Source organism: Chlorocebus sabaeus, chromosome 24 (assembly GCF_047675955.1).
Source record: "Chlorocebus sabaeus isolate Y175 chromosome 24, mChlSab1.0.hap1, whole genome shotgun sequence".
NCBI classification, from domain to species: domain Eukaryota; kingdom Metazoa; phylum Chordata; class Mammalia; order Primates; family Cercopithecidae; genus Chlorocebus; species Chlorocebus sabaeus.
Window position 1 is genome coordinate 44,803,999 of NC_132927.1, and position 21,019 is coordinate 44,825,017.

Here is a 21,019-nt window from a genome sequence, read left to right on the forward strand (position 1 = left end):
GTAGTGGTCACTTTCACCCAGGCTGAAGGAAACCCCTGCTGGTTTGTTGTCTCATATTCCTTAACCCCTGTCCTACTTCACTAATTCCTCAAGTTCTGTGGTAATGAACTGAGCCTCCAAGTGCTCTCTGGGCAATGAGTAATGTCTGAACTTCATGTGAAATGCCATCTCAAGAAAGGGCATCTGAAAGCATGCTTTTACCATTTCATTTCAGGCACTTCTGGATCCAGCTGTGTGATAGCTGCACTAGGAAATACCTGGAGTCACAGTGTGAATACCCGGCTGATCCTCCAGTACCTTGATTCAGAGAGAAGACAGGTGAGTGCTTTGACAGTATTCTCTGACTATGAAGGTTGGGGAATGAGATGTACTGAGCAATCTGAGCATCTTCTGAAAATGCTGGCTACATTGTCTGTCCTGGGCCTGCACTGGCTAGTAGGACATAAAGAAATCAGCATTTCTGCTTGTCCCAACAGCAGTTATAATAAAGTGGGGAGACAAGTCACACACAGGAAAATATGTAAGAATTGATTCCCACAAAGTCAGCATTTCTCTGATATTTGTAAGTGACCAAGGACCACGTCTCTAAGGGTATCCAATTCTCTATCTCTAAATGATAATTTCACTTAGAATGTGTTTGTTGAGGATTACATAATTTGCATATGAATTAAATAATGATGATGCTTTTTCTTGGAGTATGTGTACCTTGAAAATCTTAGGCCAGCAGCTGCTGCCAAGTGAATAAACTACTCCCCAGATAATAGGTACTTTTTCATTAATGCATACGCCTGTAGTGTAAAGTACTGAATGATGCTAGAAAGACCTCCAAATGGTTGATCACCATCTCAGAGTTCCCTATTTGTGGTTTCTATACTGGCCAAAAGTGAGAATCCTTCCCTTACATCCAGAAAGTTTACCTTCTACCTCCTTTTAAGTCTTCTCTCTTCATTCTTCATTCCAAAGAAAAGGACACCACTGTCTGACTTCTTTGGTAAAGCTTTGGTAAAATGTTTCACAATAAAAAAATGTCTTTTTCCTGATGACTAACCTCAATTGTATCCTGCTGTGTGACCAGATTCAATCTAGTTTCTCCTAAAAGCAGGAGGAAGAAGAAGATGGGTGATTATTTTGATTTTTTGGATAGGACAGAATTCAGAAGCCAGATTTGCCCACCTTGCTAAATATATATCAAATCCAGGCTATTTAGATACAGAGGCATGAAATGTCACTCTGGTGATCCTTTCTGGAGAAAATGGCAGAAAAGTTGTTGTTGCCTTTACCTGCATTAGGTAAACTGGCTCTTTTCCAAGGAAGCAGGAATCATCAAAAACAGGCATCAGCTATTGCCTGTTCTAGACATAATTTTCCAAATGCCCTTCGTTATAAACCAGAGAATTCTTCTTGGTTTGCCTTGGACTATGTAAATAATATTCCAGCTTGGTGATCAAGTCAGCCATGCCTGAGAAGATAGAATTGCTTGTTTCTACTCAGGGAAACATTCTTGAGTTTTTCAGGCCCTGGACTACTCATTACCTCAATGGTACCTTTTCCCTGATGAGTCCGGTATCCCAGGTTCTGAAGCTATTATTTCTCTTTTTAGTGGAACACATTCCAAAATATTCCTGGAGAATCTAATGACCTTTGGTAGTAAATCATGCTAAATAGCTGTGTTGCACCTTTCAGGGATATCATTAAGGATTGTCAAACACGCCTATGTAAACTTTATCAGAGGAAGCAAAATTCCTCGTGAATCAGTGTTGACTCATTCATTTTCATGGATCTTTGATCATCTCACTCCTTCAAAACTTGTAGTTTGTCTCTGCTTTAGATTTTAGATTTTAGAAGCCATTCTTACTGTTACACACGGAGTTTATGACTTCGTCTATTATATATGGTATCATGAAATCAAGGCTCCTAAATCCTAGTTTTACTAATTCCAGTTAGAATTTATAAGTGAATAAAGAAGTCAGAGCCATATTTTACTTTTTCTTTTGTTTTAATAAATTAACCAGTCAGTGTCAACAGGAAGTAGCTGGTAGGACAAATGCTATTTTTTTATGTTTCTTTGGTGACTGGAGGATGTTGGTGGCTCTTGGCTTTTGGCTGAGAAGGTCAAACGCAGGCCAGTGGTCATAAGGAGAACCAGGAGCAAAGTGTGGATGGATCAGTGACAGTTCATCAACTCACATCCCATTAGATGGGTCAGTCATGTTATCTTAATTTACAAAAGACAACTTGTTACTATCATTACTAAGCAATAAGATGCCTTGGAATCATGTTTTCAAACAATTAATGTAAAACATGGCCAGTGTTAAAATGGCCAACCCAGGCAAAGAACATCCATTTTATTAATCGATAGAAATATGCATGCCTTTGGGGACCAGTTGTTAAACCTGTGACCTAATAACTGGAATAAAGTTTGATATAGAAAACGTGTCTCTGTCTGGTGACCTTATCTTGCCTTAGCAGAGGGTGTGCTTCGTGATTCCCTGAGTCTTTCCTGTGTTTTTTTTTTTTTTTAATCAAAAACTATAGAAGCCGTATGAAGCTAAACCTTTTCTGGGATATGTGCACAAAACAGTACTTTAAAGCTAACATTTAAAGTAATTGCACCAAGTAGCACTTCCTTATAACACCATTTAGTAGCAGAACGTGCCTGGATCATTCTAGGGTAGTTAGACCTCTGGAACACCAGCCACTTAGAGAAGATAACAGGTATAGTTTTTTGATTTTTAGGTTTTTTTTTTCAATGCCCTAGCAGAGGCCACTACACCCAGGGATCAAGGTTATGGGATGAGGATTATGTTTTATCCCGTTTCTATGACATTGAGCTCTACACCAGGGCTCTTGAATGTGAGGCTTAGTTTCAGATCACAGTCCTGGAAGGGGGTCAGGTCAAGCTGAGCAGACCTTCAAGCCGATTAACCCAAGAACTGAATTGTGTCGTCCGAGGGAAGGAGTCCTCCCTGGCTGATTATTTTCTTTACACCCTGGAAACTTTGCAAAATTTTAGAACCAAGAAAGAAATCTCCTTATCAGGGCCACAAGCCAAGTTAATTCTCTTGCTTATTCTGCTTCAGTGTTTGCAAAAACTCTCTTAAGAAGCTGGAAAACATTTTCTTTTGGACTAATTTAGCTTTTTTTCCATTTGACTTTTATTTACTCTTTTCCTACTCTGCTTCAGTCCTGCCCCACCCTTTTTGCAACATTTTTATTCTTACCAAAGACATGTTCTTAGAGTAGAATTAAAATGGCCTCTCCTACTTTTTGTAGTTGTTGTTGTTTTAAACCATCAAAAATATGTTTTGGTCTACCCTGTGCATGGCATGGGCATATAAAGAAGTAGAAGACTAGTTCCTGCCCTCCAGGTCCAAACAAACTAATACTGAGGTACTGCCACAAGGCAGTGTTTGATTTGTTGTCTAATGAGTGGTTAAAACAGTAACTGCTTTGAATCCAAAGGAAGGTAACATCATCAGAAACATATTAAGTCTTTTCAGGAAAAGGTGAGACTTGAGTATTACCTTAAAATCAGTGATTCTCAGCAGGACGCAGTGGCTCATGCCTGTAATCCCAGCACTTTTGGGAGGCTGAGGTGGGTGAATCGTCTGAGATCAGGAGTTCAAGACCAGCCTGACCAACATGGTAAAACCCCATCTCTACTAAAAATACAAAAAAAAAAAAATAGCCTGCCATGGTGGCACATACCTGTAGTCCCAGCTACTCAGGAAGCTGAGGTAAGGGAATCGCTTGAACCCAGGAGGCAAAGGTTACAGTGAGTAGAGATTGCACCACTGCACTCAAGCCTAGGTGACAGAGCAAGACTCTGTCTCAAAAAAAAAAAAAAGAAAAAAGAAAAAAATCAGTAGTTCTCAAACCTGGCTGCACTTAAGGCTCATCACAGGAGCATTTATACCAATGCCAGTGCCCCACCCTGACCAGTTAAATCAAAATCTCTGCCAGTAGAGCTGAGCATCCGTGTTTATTTTATTTGTAAAGCTCTCCCATGTGATTCTAATGTGCAGCCAAGGTTGGGAACCTCTGCCTTAAATAATAGATAAAATTCAGGTAGTCAGAAAGGGGAGGTCCTGGGGTAGAGTGAGCTGCAGCTGAAGAACAGGAGGATAGGCTGCATCGTCAGCGAGCACAGGCTGGGTTTTGTCTTGTAACAAGAGCAGAGGGTTTGGGCGCTCATTCACTTAACAAACCTTTATTTAATCACCTCTTCTCTGCTAGTCACTGTGTAACTAGTTGTGCTGGAGATTCAAAAAAAAAAAGAAAAAAAAAAAAAAACAGGTAAGAGATGGTTGATACCCTCTGGTTGTTCACAGTCTACTTGAGGAAACAGATAAGCATGCAAACCGGACTTGCAGTAAGAGCATAGTGAATGAAGTAAGTGTAGAGGAGATGGGGGGTCCTGCCACTAAGGAAGGTTCTGTAGCGATTAATGAGGCAGAGCATGCAGAGAGGAGTGGAGGGTTGGAAAAGCTAGAGTAAGGCTAGTTATACTTGAAAGAAGGAAGAGAAAAACTCGATAAAAACATTCACATTTATACAATTTCTCCTCAAATCCTCGTGAAGTCTGGTCTGACAAACCACAAATGGGATTATATAAATTTTCAAGTGCCCTAGAAGGAGTAATGAAGTAAATGAATCCTGACTAAGCCTCACACCCCCTTGATGAAATAAATATTATGACTCTCTTATTTCAACAAATGGGAAAGAGGTCTTTTTTTTATATAGGAGGTTTATTTAAACGAACTTTCTAATAATATTTTCATTTCTATTTAGGAGGCACCCTGAAATTATGGGACGCTTGAGGGGCGAGCCTAAAGTACCTAGTAAATTGTTGACAGAACCAATCTCACTCAAGCTGCTGATCCACACTTGAATCTGTAGGCTTTTCTCAAAGTCCCAGTTTTGCATCTTGGAAGATTGCTTTGCATCTTGCAAATATTCAGTGTTTCCTTTCTGGTGATAGGATTCTCAGTGTCCATTTTATATTTTCAAAGACTCATATATCATCACAGTGAAGACTTCCCTGACACCAGCTGTGATCCATCCCTCTTCCCTCTGGCCCACACTTGCACCTGGCCCTTGTCTCTATTCTTAGACTTCTGAGCCCTGAATTATGAGCCCCTTGAGGTCTGTGACTGAATTTGTCTGCGTACCCTCAAATGTAAGGGCAGTGCTTGACACTTACACAGTAGATACATTTATTTTGAAAGACAGAGAGAAAGCAAGAAAAAGAAACACGCTCCATGTAGCTACTCGTGAACCCAGTCTGAAGGACGAAGGACTGCTTATTTAGAATCATTCTTCCGTATAGAAATTGAGTTTTACAGTTTAACCATTCCTTTAAAATGTTAGTAATTGTCAGTTTAAAAGGTTAGCATCAAACCTCAACAATTATAAGCACATACCTAAATAGAAATACTGTAAGAATACTGAACATAGGAATACTTTTTGTAGAACCAGCCTGCTGGAGTCTATGGGAGGATGGGAGTCAGGCTTCCCTTGGAATCTTATGGGATAGCCTTTGTGTAAGCAAGCCAGAACCCTAAACACAGACCCAGGCTGAGGGAGAGAAGGGTTCTGCAGCTGCTTTCAGGGACCAGATAGCATGAGGACTTTGGTGTGAGGCTAGGAAATCTTTGTTGCTATCTTCTACAAGTCTTAACTTCTCCTCTCTGTTGTTGGACAGGCTTAATGCAAGACTGAATAACTAAAGAAAAGTTGATACATTCTTTTCCCAGATAAGCTGAAGGGTAGATTTGGGGCAGCATGTCAGGCTTATATTCATATTCACCCAAAGAAAAATATTGAGGATGATGTTTTACCTGATATAAGTCATAGTTGTGTATCTCCCTACTCTTAGATTCCTCCTAAGAAGGATTCAGGCTTAGTTGTCGTAACTCAAAAGGAACCTCTCTCCCTTGGTAGCATGGGTCCCGGTCATTGTACTTGTTCTCTTGTTTTCTACTCCAGCTCATCTGCTGTTTCTAGGCAAGGAGAATTATGTGAGTATGTGTGTGTGTGACTAGATTCTGCCAGAGGAGAAGTTCGGCTGTGCTGCAGGGGTAGCAAAAACTCTTTTAAAGCATAAATATCTGCAGAAATGGCAAAGGGAACCTAAAATCCAGTCAGGTACATTGTCTTGGGTATAAATGTCCCCTCCCTTTCCAGAGCTGCTCAAGTGTGAAATCCAAGCCCCTGCCCACACTCTTCCAACAGAAGTGCTCTAACAGGTATTGAGTGGATTGGGGAAATGAATAAAAGGGGAACCCAGAATGGTGACGTTAAAAGAATCCCTTTTTTTTCAGGCAATGTATTGGCAGTAGGCACTAGGCAAATGTATTAAAATGTGAGGCAATCCTATGGAAAGTGTGCGGTCCCAGTGAATGAATACAGCGAGGTGCTACTCACAGTGCAGGGACCGAGAAAGGGCAACACACTGAGAAAGGGCCCTGAAAGTCAAGGACCCAAGTGGACATCTCCTATTTCCATCTTCACATCTGAGATAAGAATACCTGTATCTTTCCTACGACCTGCAAACAAACAAACCGTGGGGATCCCTTTGAAAAAAGTCAGTATATCCAAGAAATCACTATTTCTGAATGAGCTCAAGTGGAGAGAACTTTCTCTTAAGAGGGTTCCATTGGAAATTGCCAGCGGAAAATACACAGGTACAGTGACTCCCACGCTACAGATGGAGGGTTGCCTTTCCCATGCTTTGACCACGATAGACCATGTACCTTTGCTGAGGGGGAGAGTCAGTCTTTCCTAGGAGATTTTGAGCCAAATAAAATAAAAACAAAACAAGGGTGAGAGAACCATCATGATGTTTTAAACATCATTTTTTTATCGAATAGAGTTATCAAATTAACTGTTACCACCATTTCAAAAAGGTAAAGGCACTTTAACACCAAAAAGTAGAAAGGACATATCTAGAAGAAAGAATACATGTATTAACATATTTAAACTGAAAACATTTCTTTTTATGGCAGACTTTAGCACATGTCCTTACTTCTCTCTTTGAGGTGCATGAGCTCCGACCATCATGGGGACAAATGACTGGTCCTCTTACAGAGCATGTCCATGGTTTACCCTTTAATGAGCCACTCATTTCACTAGCATTTTATCACCTCTGTTATTCTCCTCCAGCTCTGACTTATTTTATTTTTATATACTGTTTGTCTGGTACCAAAATCCCTTGTGCAATGACCCTCCCTGCTCTAACTTGCTAAGTAAACTAGGCCAAATACCTGGGTAAGAGATTTCTAGAGAAATCTGAGCAGTTGCAGGAAGTGGAAGAGACACAGGGCTTTGGAACCAAATGGAAGACCCTGTTGTCTGGCTTGGGAAGAAAAATATTTTCAGTTGGAAAACAACATGGGAAACAGCTATGAGATCTCTTGGACAAGGTGCTGCCCTGAAAGTCAAGGACCTTGAAATTTATTTGGCTCATTTGAGAATGAAGATTGGACAGGATGTTATATTTTAGTCTTAGCTGGTTAGCTGTGAGCAAGAAGAAAATGAGCAACCTCATTGGCTAGAGAAAGGAAAAAGGAAAAAAGGGTTCAACACCTGCCTAAATTATGAACTGATTTACAAATGAATCAGCACTTTCACTAGAACAAAAAGCATTTAGAATATGACAGTGCCCATCTGAGATACAGTCCAGAGATCATCTTCTCCAGTGAGTCTCAAGTACAGTGAATTTAAAAATCCCAGGTGTTTGCGAACGATGAAGATCCCAGGCCCCATCCCCAGTGCTGGATTCAGTGAGGGTGGTGGCAAGCCTGGGATTGCGGTTTATAGCAAAAGCACTTCGAGTGATTCTTACATGGTATTCTTCAGTCTCATACTCCATTCTAGCCCCTTTGTTTTACAGATGGCAGTAAGCAATTGATATTAACTGATTCATTCATGGTCACACAACTAGTAAGTAGCAGAAATGGAACAGAAATTCAATTCTTTCAATTCTGAATGTGTTGCTATTTCACTTTACTCTGGTGACTTTTAGTAGAAAGATTCTAGGCAAAAAAGTCCCCAAACCCAATCAAATTATTGGTTTTGCAGGTGATATGTTTATATCTCTCATGACTTTCAGTGGTTCGTAAAGAAATCCTAAAGAACTGTGCAGGAAAAAAAAAATTTAAGCACCATCTCACCCCACATTGCAATCAATTACAAGATAAAAGTTATCTTTTAAATTCTTGAGCCCAAATATGAATATGTGACTTTTTACAAGTTAAACTTCACGGTGAGCATGAACTCCTCAGTCAAGTGACTTTCTTTATAGACAACATATGCCACAAGGCTAGCTATGCTACCGCTCTCATACAGATGGCCATTTGTGCTCACGGACGGCCCCCCTTAAATCCTGGCTTCCTAGTCCCCATCTTCATAGACTAAAGGTGTGCAATGGGAGAACCAACTTTGTCTGATCTTACGAGCATGGGAGAAGCTTTTTGGTTATCACATTTTTGAGTCAATCTTTATTTTGAAAAAGCAGGGCAGGATAGAGGGAGGAAGAGAGGCTGAGGGCAGGCAGCAGCCTGTGTGGGAACCCGTTTCCTGCCATCCCAGGGTCCCATATTTGTAAGGGACAGCATCCTTGCTTGGTTCCTGTGTACCAGGTGATACTAATTTAAATTCCTCTTTATTTTCTAGTGATGCAAGGGAGTTTGCCTTTACTGAGTACCTTTGAGTTTGCAGGGATCATTTTTGACCCTTTGTGTTTTATTTCCATGAATTCCTCCAATAACCCTTCAGCATAGATCTGATCATCTCTATTTTTACAAATAGAGGAACTTAGCTAATAACATAAGTAACTCGTATTCAGTGATGCATCAATATTTGAAACCAAGTTTGTGTAGTTCCAGACCTTCAGTTCTTTTTCCTGTACCATGTTCTCTGAGATGTAAGGTGGTGGTTGTGTAACTGGAAAGGGATCCCCATCCAGACCCCAAGAGAGGGTTCTTGGACCTCATGCAAGAAAGAATTTGGGATGAGTCCATAAAGAGTGTACTTTGTGCCAGAGTTCATAGAGTAAAGTGAAAGCAAGTTTATTAAGAAAGTAAAGGAATGAAGTATGGCTACTCCATGGCAGAGCAACCCCAAGGGCTGCTGGTTCGCTGTTTTTATGGTTATTTTTTTATTTTATGCTAAACAAGAGGTGGATTATTCATGAGTTTTCCTGTAAAGAGGTGGGCAATTCCCAGAACTGAGGTTCTTCCCCTTTTTAGACCATATACCGTAACTTTCTGATGTTGTCATGGCATTTGTAAACTGTCACTATGTTGGTGGGAGTGTCTTTTAACATGCTAATGCATTATAATTAGCATATAATGAGCAGTGAGGACACCAGAGATCACGTTCATTGTCATCTTGGATTTGGTGTGCTTTGGCCAACTTCTTTATGGCAAACCTGCTTTATCAGCAAGGTCTTTGTGACCTGTATCTTGTTCTGACCTCCTATCTCATCCTGTGCCTTGGAATGCCTAACCTCCTGGGAATACAGACCAATCGGTCTCAGCCTTATTTTTCCAGCTCGTTTTCAAGATGGAGTCGCTCTGGTTCAAACGCCTCTGACAGTTGTCACTGTTTTAATTTAGGAATAAAATGAGATTCTGGAAAAGGAGGCCTTGACTTGGTGATGATTCTGCTGGGTAGCAATGAATGGTCTTTATTATCTTCCTCTCTGACTTTTCCCGAACAATGATTAGACCTAGAATGTCATTTGGTTTACCTGTAAAACTTACTGAGTTATATATTAGAATGACACCTCCCACCCTGGGGCAGGAATATAAAAGCAAGGAGATGAGGAGCTTCTTCTTGCTTTTTTTCTCTTGCTCTAGGCATTTTTTGGCTTTGAAATACTCCTGGCATATGCCTATGATTCTGAAATGCCCCTTCCTCTGCCTGTGTGTGTGAGATTTGAAAGCTTGTCACCCATGTGGCCAAAGCAGGGCCAGCCTGGAGCATTGGTCTTCTGGCTGCTGTTGCTGGGGGAGCATCCCTGCTGTGAGATGCTACTCCACCTGTGCCTGTGGCCTCTGCTTCTCTCCTGGGGTAGCTGTGGCTGGGAGGTGCACAGCATGGTACAATGCTAGTTTTCATTTCAAGTCCTTTCTTGATGTCACTGATTAGTGCCATGAGTGGAGTGGGGGGGCCTCAGGCCTTTCCAAATTCTTAATAGCTTATAAAATTAGGAGTAGAGGAGGCTGGGTGCGGTGGCTCACACCTATAATCCCTACACTTTGGGAGACCGAGGTGGGTAGATCATGAGGTCAGGAGTTCGAGCCCAGCCTGGCCAAGATGGTGAAACCCCATCTCTACTAAAAATACAAAAATGAGCTGGGTGTGGTGGCAAACGCCTGTAATCCCAGCTACTCGGGAGGCTGAGGCAGGGAACTGCTTGAACCCAGGAGGTGGAAGTTGCAGTGAGCTGAGATCGCGCCACTGCACTCCAGCCTGGGTGACAGGGTGAGACTCCATCTCAAAAAAAAAAAAAAAAAAGGTAGGGGTAGAGGAATGGGAAGCAGACGAAAGGTTGACATTGTGGAGGTTTGAGGAGAAATGGATCAAGTAAGTCTCTAGCATTCTGTTTGAATTTATGTTAGTCTGATTATGTTACCATAACATTTTATGATATGCTACACATTATCTGATGGGTGATTAATTTTCAAATGTAATACAGATCATTGAGCTTTCCTGATTTCTGCCACTGAAAATAATTTGGAATTTTCAGTTACTGCAAAGTTGACATAAGTCACTCACTCCTTCCTTCCCTTAATCTTCACCTTACCTTGTTGTCCCCTCCCTACCCCCAAGCTTCCCTGGATTTTTAAATAAGCCAGTGGCTCCTGGCAACTGTCTTAGAATGCTTGAAGCCAAGGTTTTCTTTTCACCGAGAGTCTCTTTCTGGAAGTTTCTCTTTTTACCTTGGCAGAGCGTAAGAGTTCTTGCATCTCAGACAAAGACTGTGTGTGCTTGACTGTTGGACTCTCATTTTATTGTTACCAAAGGGACCATGATTTTGAGAACACCTTTGGAGAACCCAGCTCCCATGGTTGTATCCCACTGCCCATTTTCTGAATCCTCAACTCAGAATTGGTGATGAAAGATTGAGCTGGGATTATGATCTGTGATTCTCTAACAGAATTCTCTGAGTGTCAAACTCCAGAAAGAGGCACATCTTTTACAAACCTTAGAGAATTAGAGCTGAGGCACTGGTATGTCTGGGAGGGATTGAAAACAATCCACCCAAAGCCCTGGCGGCCCTGGCTCTCTGGTTGCTTTACTGAGTCTATTCATCCATTTATTGAGAGTCTACTTTGTGTCAATTATTCTGCTGAGTGCTTTGTGGGCATTTTCTTTTTCAAGCCTCACAACAACTCTGTGAGGTGGGTATTATTAGATATACTTTACAGTTGGAGCACATTGAAATTTATAGAGTTTGAAAATTTTGCTCTAAATCACATGGCTTCTAAGGGGCAAAGCCAGAACTTTCCTTTTCCTTTGCCTCTCCCTCCCCCATCACATACATACACTCCCTCTTTTACATCCCTAGGTTCTTAACCTTTATTCTATACCAAGTACCATGTTCATGTAAGATTATTCATGCATGTTACTTGGAATTAATTGCAGAACAATTTTTTTTTAACCCCTGTGGTGTGGTTACCTTCAATGCTTATACTTGGTGGAATACCCCTTCAAAGAGTGGAATGATCCATTGCCTCGAGAGAGCTTTTTCAATCTCCGTTTAGTAATGATTAGTTATTTCCTTATAACCGTGTGGCTCTGTGTGACAACAGAACACTTTTCAGGAAGAATGAACTCTACAGGACATGGTCTTCTGAATCTCACCATTCAATCAGGGGAAGTTCTAGCTCTTCCTCTCTGTTCCAAGTACTAGCCTTTCCAGCCAGTGCCTTTTCTGTGCTCTGGGTTTGGCTTCAATGTTCTGTCATTTATTGTCAAAGAAGAAAGAGAAATCTCTGTGGCATCTTGCCCACAATGGGGACGGACCTGTGCTCATCTCTGTCCTCCAGTGAGAACCTAAGGGTCCAGGAGGTATAGTGGTGCATCCCATAGATACCTCCCTTCCCTCATGGATGATACAGAATGACATATAAATGATATCTATTTCTTCATTTTTTCCTTGCAAAGTCATTTTTCCACACAGTAATCCATTTCACGGTTTATCTTTAAATCCTTTCTCAGTTGTCTGTTCTTCTCTGAAAGTATTATCCCAGCATCTTTATGAAGATTCCGTCAATGTCTAGTAAAATGGGAAAACCCTCTAGTAGTACTATGTTTTGTTTTTGTTTGTTTGTTTTGTTTTGTTTTTACTGGTGCCTCTTTATAATAAAAAGATTTGGTGGCTCCAGGATGGCTTCTAACCCTTCAACAGCTGTGCCTATACCAACCTGTTCTCTCTTATTTGTAACTATTTGTACAGTGTTCTCTCCAGATATACTGTTCCATACTGACCTGCATTGGAATGTTAGGCTCTTCTTTGTGACTGATCTCTCTTTCCTACTTGTGACTCCATTCTGACCCTAGCTTTGCCTTTTTACATCATCCTCCCTGCTTTTCTCATGTAGATTTGCTCAAAGATTCCCATGACTCCAAGATCCCTGTAACTGGCTCTGCTGAGTCTGTCAGCATTTGATCCCTTTGACTTGAGGAGGCCAGTCCTTCTCAGGAACCACCTGTAATCTCTTTTTTTCCTTAGAGACAGGGTCTTGCTGTGTCGCCCAGGCTGGAGGTACAGTGGCATGATCATAGCTCACTGCGGCCTTGAACTCCTGAGTTCAAGCAATTCTTCCACCTTAGCCTCCCAAGTAGCTGGGACTACAGGCACATACCACCCACCTGGCTATTTTTTAAATTTTATGTAGAGATGGGGTCTTGCTGTGTTGCCCAGACTGGGCTTGAACTCCTGGTTTCATGCAATCCTCCTGCCTCAGTCATCCAAAGGGCTGAGATTACAGGCATGAGCCACAGCACCTGGCCTATACCTATAATCTCAGTTTGAATTAAACAGTAGTCTCTAGGACCCTTCTGTGTAGGGAATCTTGTTACATGTTGTGGTTGTTCAAAGGCCAACTATTTTCAGAGAAAACCCACTGAGATAAGTTGGATGAGTGACTGCCATAGCAGTCACTATGACACCTTGGTCACTTTTTGTCATATCCTAATAATCCAGTATTTTTCCTCAAGAAAAGGTATATACTGTGGTTGAATGTGTCCCCAAAAAAGCATATGTTAAGTAGTAGTTTACTTAATGGCCATTGTAAACTATTAAAAGGTAGGACCTTTAAGAGGCGATCAGCCCATGAGGTCCCTGCTCTCATGAATGGATTAATGCCATTAACAAGAGAAGTGAGTTTGTTATTGCGGGAGTAGGTTCTTTATAAGAACACAAGTTTAGCCCCCGTTTGTCTCTCTGTCACCCTCTCTTTGCCCTTCCACCATGCAATGATGCAGCAAGAAAGCCCTCACCAGATGCTGGCCCCTTGATTTTGGACTTTTCAGCCTCCAGAACTGTGAAAAATAAATTTCCGTTCATTGTAAATTAGCTAGTCTGTGGTATTCGGTTATAGCAAGACAAAATGGACTAAGACAGAAAATTGGTACAAGGAGTGTGGTGGTTGTTATAATAAATACCTGAAAATATGGAAGGGGCTTTGGTATTGGGTGATGGGTAAAGACTGGAAGAATTTGGAGTAGCAGGCTAACAAAAGCCTAGATTGCTATAAATGGAGCATTAACAGTAATTCTGGAGGACTCGGAAGAAGAGAATCTGAAACTTCTTAGAGATTACATAAATGATTGTGATCAGAATGTTAGTAGAAATATACAGTAAAGGCCACTCTTTTTTTTTCCCCCTTTTTTTTTGTGACGGAGTTTCACTCTTGTTGCTTGGGCTGGAGTGCAATGGCACAATCTCGGCTCACCACAACCTCCGCCTCCCAGGCTTAAGTGATTCTCCCACCTCAGCCTCCCGAGTAGCTGGGATTACAGGCACCTGCCACCACACCTGGCTAATTTTGTATTTTTTTTTTAGTAGAGAAGGGGTTTCTCTATGTTGGTCAGGCTTGTTTAGAACTCCCGACCTCAGATGATCCGCCCGCCTTGGCCTCCCAAAATGTTAGGATTACAGGTGTGAGCCACACACCCGGCCCAGTAAAGGCCATTCTGATGAGGTATCAGATAGAAAAGATGAATATCTTATTGGAAACTGAAGTAAAGGCCATGATTGTTATGAAGTGACAAACAACTTGGTTGAATTGCATCCATGCCTTGAAGCTTTATGAAAAGCAGAATTTAAGAGCAATGAACTAGGACATCTGGTAGAAGAAATTTTAAAGCAAAACATTGAAGAACCTGTGTGGCTTCTTTTAACTGCATACAGTAAAATGAGAAAATAGAGAAATAATTTAAAGATGGAATCTATAATTAAAAGGGATCTGAAGGATTCTCAGCCTGGTTGTGTGGTAGAGAAAGAAAGAGAGCATTTTCAGGAGAGGCAATGTGTGGCTAAGCAACCATTTGATAAGGAGATTAGTATCAATAGAAGAAAGCCAGATGCTATTCATCAAGGCAATGGGAGAATGACCCTAAGGGGATTTTGGAGATTTTTGAGGCTTCCCCTCCCATCACAATCCCAGAGCTCTAGGAGGGCAGATGGTTTCCAGGGACAGACCCAGAGTACCATCCACAGGCTGACTTTCCAAGGCCATCTCAGGACTCTGCCTTCTGCATCCCAGAGGAGCATTTCTCTGCCACCCAGTCATAGCTCAAGCAGGCCCAGGTGTGACTCATATTGCCACTCTAGAAGGCACAAGTAGTAAGCCTTGGTGGTGCCCACATAGTGCTAATTCTGCAGGCATGCAGAATGTATGAGCTCTTAGGCCATGGGAGCCTCCACCTAGATTTCAAAGGATATATTGGATAGCCTGGGCACCCAGGCAGAAACTTATCACAGGGGCAGAGCCGTGGCAGAGAGCCCCAACTAGGGCAGTGCTCACTGGAACTGTGGGCTTGCAGCTGCCACAGAGAGTCCCCTCTACACCTAGTATAGCTGTCATGGCAGGGTCACCTGAGACTCCAGAACTGCAGAGCAACCAATGTGCAGCCCCAGCCTTGGACAGCTGCAGGAGCAAGACTAACCCATAAGAGCTGCAGTGAGGGCTGAGACTAGCAAAGCCATGGGGTTGGAGCTTCCCAAGGTCTTCTGGGTACACCCCCTGCCCTAGTTTGTACGGAAGGTAGAAATGGAGTAAAAGGAGGTTATTCTGGAGCCTTATTTGAGGTTGTTTTCCCTGTTGAGTTTTGGACTAACTTGGAATCGGTTACTCCTTTCTTCTTTTTTATTTCTCCCTTTTGGAATGGGAATGTCTGTCCTAAGCCTTTCCTATCATTGTATTTTGGAGGCACATAATTTGTTTAATTTTATAGGCTCACAACTAATAGGGAATTTGCTTTAGGATGTATCTTGCCTTGAGTATCACTCATAAATGATTTAGATGAGACTGGACTTTGGACTTTTAAGTTGATGCTAGAATGAGTTAACACTTTGGGGCTACTGGGATGGAATAAATGTATTTGTATGTGAGAAGGACATGAATGTAGGGGTCTGGGGCCAGAACGCTATGGTTTGAACATGTCCCAAAAAATACATGTGTTGGAAACTTAATGACCATTGTGATGGTATTAAGAGGTGGGATCTTTAAGAATTGATTTAGGCCCTAAGAGCTCATCTGTCATGAATGGATTAATGCTGTTATTGTGAAAGTGAGTTTGTTATCACGGGAGTGAGTTCCTTATAAAAATTTGAGTTTGGCCCCCTTTTGTCTCTCCTTCACCTTCTCTTTGCCCTTCCACCATGGGATGATGCAGCAAAAAGGCCATGGCAAGATGATGGCTTCTCAGTCTTGGATTTTCCAGCATACAGGACTATGAGAAATAAATTTCTGTTCATTATAAATTACCCAGTCTGTGGTATTCAGTTATAGCAGCACAAAATGGACTAAGACAGTATGTATTACAGCTTAAAATCTTTAGTAATAAATCTTCTAGAGACTGTAATTGTAATAATAATCCTTTGTGTGTACTCTAGCCACAGACACAATCCTCTTCTAACTCTTCCAATTTTTTTTGCATTTAACATTTTTTTTAATTTTTATTTTTTATTGTGATAAGACCACTTAACACGAGATCTACCCTTTTGACAAACAGTCTAAGAACACAATACCGTATTAACTGTATGCACATTGTCATACAGCAGATGTCTGGAACTTATTCACATTGCGTAACCGAAGCGGTGTATCCACTGAAAGAAAACTCCCGATTTTCCACTTCTCCCAATCCCTGGAAATCATCATTCTGCTCTGTTTCTATCTTTTTGACTATTTTAGACACCTCATAAGTGGACTCATATGATATTTGTTTTTCTATGACTGGCTTATGTCACTTAGCATGATGTCCCCCAGGTTCATCCATGTTGCATATGGCAGGATTTTCTTGTTTTTTAAGGTTGAAAAATATTCCATTTTATATATCTACCACATTTTCTGTATCCATTTATTTGTCGATACACCTTTAGATTGTTTCCATTCCTTGGCTATTGTAAATAATGCTACAAGGAACGTGGGGGTGCAGATATCTCTTTGGGATAAGTTTACATTTTTTTTTTTTTTGAGATGGAGTCTTGCTCTGTTGCCCAGGCTGGAGTGCAGTGGCCGGATCTCAGCTCACTGCAAGCTCCGCGTCCTGGGTTCACGCCATTCTCCTGCCTCAGCCTCCTGAGTAGCTGGGACTACAGGCACCTGCCACCTCGCCCGGCTAGTTTTTTGTATTTTTTAGTAGAGACGGGGTTTCACCGGGTTAGCCAGGATGGTCTCGATCTCCTGACCTCGTGATCCGCCCATCTCAGCCTCTCAAAGTGCTGGGATTACAGGCTTGAGCCACCACGCCTGGCCAAGTTTACAATTTTTAAAATATAATTTCAACTTTTATTTTAGATTGAGGAACACATGTACAGGTTTGTTACTGGGTATGTTATGAGATGCTGAAGTGTGAGGTGCAAATAATCCCACCACCCAGGTAGTAAGCATAGTACCCCTCAGGTATTGTTTTAAACCCTTTTCCCCATCCTCCTCTTCCCCATCTAGTTCCCAGGGTCTATTATTCTCATCTTTATGTCCATGGGTACCCTGTGCTTAGCTCCCACTTATAAGTGAGAACATGTGGTATTTGGTTTTCTGTTCCTATGTTAATTCACTTAAGATAATGGCCTCCAGCTGCATTTATGTTGCTGCAAAGGATATGATTTCATTCTTTTTTATGGCTGTATATGTAGCACATTTTCTTTATCCATCCACTATTGATGGGCACCTAGGTTGATTCCATGTCTTTACTATTGTGAATAGTGCTGCAATGAACATACAAGTACATGTGGGGTTTTTTTTTTTTTTTTTGGTAGAACAATTTATTTTCCTTTGGGTATATATACCCAGCAATGGGATTGCTAAGTCAAATGAAATTTTTTAAGTTCTTTGCAAAATCTCCAAACTGCTTTCTACAGTGGCTGAACTATCTACATTCCCACCAATAGTGTATAAGCATTTTCTTTTCTTCACAGCCTCACCAGCATCTGTTGCTTTTCAACTTTTTAATAAAGCCATTCTGACTGGTGTGAGATGGTATCTCATTGTGGTTTTGATTTACATTTCTCTGATGATTAGTAATGTTGAGCATTTTTTCTTATGTTTGTTGACTACTTGTATGTCTTCTTTTGGGAACTGTCTGTTCATGTATTTTGCCCATTTTTTAATGGGGTTATTTATTTTTTGCTTGTTGAATTGTTTAAGTTCCTTATAGATTCTGGATATTAGACCTTTGTCAGATGCATAGTTTGTAAATATTTTCTCCAATTCTGTAGGTTGTCTGTTTACTCTGTTGTTAGTTTCTTTTGCTGTGCAGAAGCTCTTTATTAGGTTTTGTTTGTCAATTTTTGGTTTTGTTCCAATTGCTTTTGAGGACTTAGTCACAAATTCTTTCTCAAGGCCAACATCAGAATGGTATTTCCTAGATTTTCTTCTAGGATTCTTATAGTTTGAGGGCCTACATTTAAGTATTTAATCCACCTTGAGTTAATTTTTGTACATGGTAAAATGTAGGGGTCTAGTTTTATTCTTCTGCATAGGGCTAGCCAGCTATCCCAGCACCACGTATTGACTAGGGAGTCTTTTCTCTCTTGCTTATTTTTCTCAACTTTGTTGAAGATCAGATGACTGTAGGTGTGCAGTTTTATTTCTGGGTTCTCTATTCTGTTCCATTGGTCTGTGTGTCTATTTTTGTAGCAATAGCATGGCGTTTGGGTTACGGTAGCATTATAGTATAGTTTAAAGTCAAGTAATGTGATGCCTCTGGCTTTGTTATTTCTGCTTAGGATTGCTTTGGCTATTCAGGCTGTTTTTTGGTTCCATATGAGTTTTAGAACAGTTTTTTGTAATTCTGTGAATAATGATGTTGGTAGTTTGATAGGAATAGTGTTGAATCTGTAGGTTTCTTGGCACAGTATGGCCATTTTAACGATATTGATTATTCTAATTCATGAACATGGAATGTGGTTTTTGGGGGGGAGATCCTCTCTAATTTCTTTTAGCAGTTACTTGTAGTTCTCCTTGTTGAGATATTTCACTTCCCTAGTTTGATGTATTCCTAGGTGTTTTTTGTTGTTGTGACTACTGTAAATTGGATTGTGTTCTTGATTTGGCTCTGACCTTGAACATTATTGATGTATAGGAATGCTACTAATTTTCCGTACATTGATTCTGTATCCTGAAACTTACTGAAGTCATTTATCAGTTGTAGGAGGCTTTCGTGGAGTCTTTAGGGTTTTCTCAGTATGTTATCATATTGTCAGTGAAGAGGGATAATTTGACTTATTGTTTTCTTATTTGGATCCCTATTATTTCTTTCTCTTGTCTGACTGCTCTGGCTAGGACTTCCAGTACTATGTTGAATAGGAGTGGTGTGGATGGGCATCTTTGTCTTATTCCTGTTTTTAAGGAGAATGCTTCTAGCTTTTGCCCATTCAGTGTGATGTTGGCTGTGGGTTGGTTATAGATGACTCTAATTATTTTGAGGTATGTTACTTTTATGCCTAATTTGTTGAGGATTTTTCCAGGCAGGAATATGGATTTTATCAGAAGCTGCTTCTGCATCTGTTGAGATGATCATGTGGTTTTTCTCTTTAATTCTGTTTATGTGGTGAATCATAAATATTGATTTGCATATGTTGAACCAACCTTGCACCTCAGGAATGAAGCTTACTTGATTGTGGTGAATTAACTTTTTTATATACTACTGGATTTGGTTTCCTACTATTTTGTTGAGGATTTTTACATATGTGTTCATCACGGCCTGACGTTTTCTTTTTTCATTGTGTCTTTGCCAGATTTTGATTTCAGGATGACGCTAGCTTTGTAGAATGTAACTCTTCTATTTTCATCTAGACAAGACAACTAAGTGTTCTTTATGTTGAACACCTCCCCTTTCCCTTCATTCCTGCCTCATTTTTTCATCTTTCATATCTTTTCTGGGTACATATGTGTGCCAAATGCTGGGAAAATTAAGTCAAATAAAGCTCAGTTTCCTGCTCTGAAGAGCCATAGTAGTAGGGGAGAATACCTAGTGTCAATAGAGGGAAGCATACAGGCAAATAAATACAAGAAGGAATTGAGGGAATTGTGGAAGAAGACGGTGTAGCCAGAGTTGTTGGGATGGTCAGAACACTCACAAGGAAGTGATGGCCAGAGAAGGATTCAGAAGAGGGTGTGATAACTGGAGACAGAACTTGAAAGGTACATTGGTATTTGCTTGATAGATGAGGTAGGAAACCGAGGAAGATGTTTGAACAAAGGCTCTGAGGCAGGAACTACAAATGGTTCTTCTTTAGTGCTACAGGGGAGGGTATGTGTCTATATAATGGGTAGGGATCAGGGAGGACGGGGTCTGTATGTAGTTAAAGATAAAGTAAGGAAAGGAGACACAAACCGGACTCAGTCCTGCAGGCTTTCAGAAGCCCCACTAAGGAACTGTGACAAGGCTGTGACATCAGATTTGTACCTTCCAAGTCTCCCTTTGGCAAGAGTTTTCCATATAGATTTGGAGGGATTTGAAATAAGATGCAAAGAAATGAGGGCCTGAACCAAGACAGTGGATATTGAAAGGGAAAAGACGGAAGAGTTTTGAGATGGTTAGGAGGCAGGATCCACAGCATTTAAGCACAAAGAGGAGATCTGGAAGGGTGTGGGAAGGGGGTGGTTCCTGAGGCAAATGAGTGAGTGGATGAGGTTTTACTCACTGAAACAGGTTGGTAAAGGAGAAAAAGGAGGCCTGGGAGGGAGGCAAGAGCTGGCCCTGCTTGGAACATGCATTGTTTCCTGCCTATGTGGACAGTGTATGGCTGCTTCCATTCTTCCATCCAGGCCTCAATGACTGCCATCAAGAATTAGGTTGGAGATCAGAAATGATTTCTTATAATTGCACAGAATCTTTAGTCAACGTTTTCTCTTCCCCTGCTTCCCACCACTGTTTACAGCCCATCATGCCATCTCCACTCTCAATGTAATTTCCTTATTTTGGATCCCTGGCTTCCATATAGAGACAATGGTTATCAGAATGTGGGAAAAATGAAAAGGGAAGGTGCAAACTATTTTCAGTAAAGCCCCAGAGCTCAGGGAGGAGAGGGCCCTATAGAGAGCTATGTCTCCCTCTCCACTGAATTCTAGCAACTGTAAAGTCCAGGGGTGTGGCATCAGTAGCTAATTTGCAGAAATACCAGTTCAGGCTTCAAAGTTTTCTGAAAGACCCACATCTACAAATGAGGAATCAGGAATCCTCACCTTAGTGGGTCATGCCAGTCAGTAGACTGTTTGCTCTCAGACCCACTCCCTGCTCTTCCCCTGTTCTACTTGATACCACAGGGAACTTA

The 21,019-nt window shown here is 41.1% G+C and overlaps 1 protein-coding gene across 7 annotated transcripts in view; it reads left to right on the forward strand.

Moving 5' to 3' along the window:
* RAD51B (RAD51 paralog B) overlaps positions 1-21,019 on the forward strand; it is a 775,981-nt gene that overhangs the window by 576,297 nt on the left and 178,665 nt on the right. For all 7 annotated transcript variants that reach the window (XR_012090986.1, XR_012090988.1, XR_012090987.1 and 4 more), the window contains exon 9: positions 215-318. Coding sequence is in view for 4 of the 7 variants with exons in the window: in XM_073011105.1 (XP_072867206.1) it covers positions 215-318 (104 nt within the window). In the remaining 3 variants the exon portion in view is untranslated. The remainder of the gene's footprint in view (positions 1-214; positions 319-21,019) is intronic.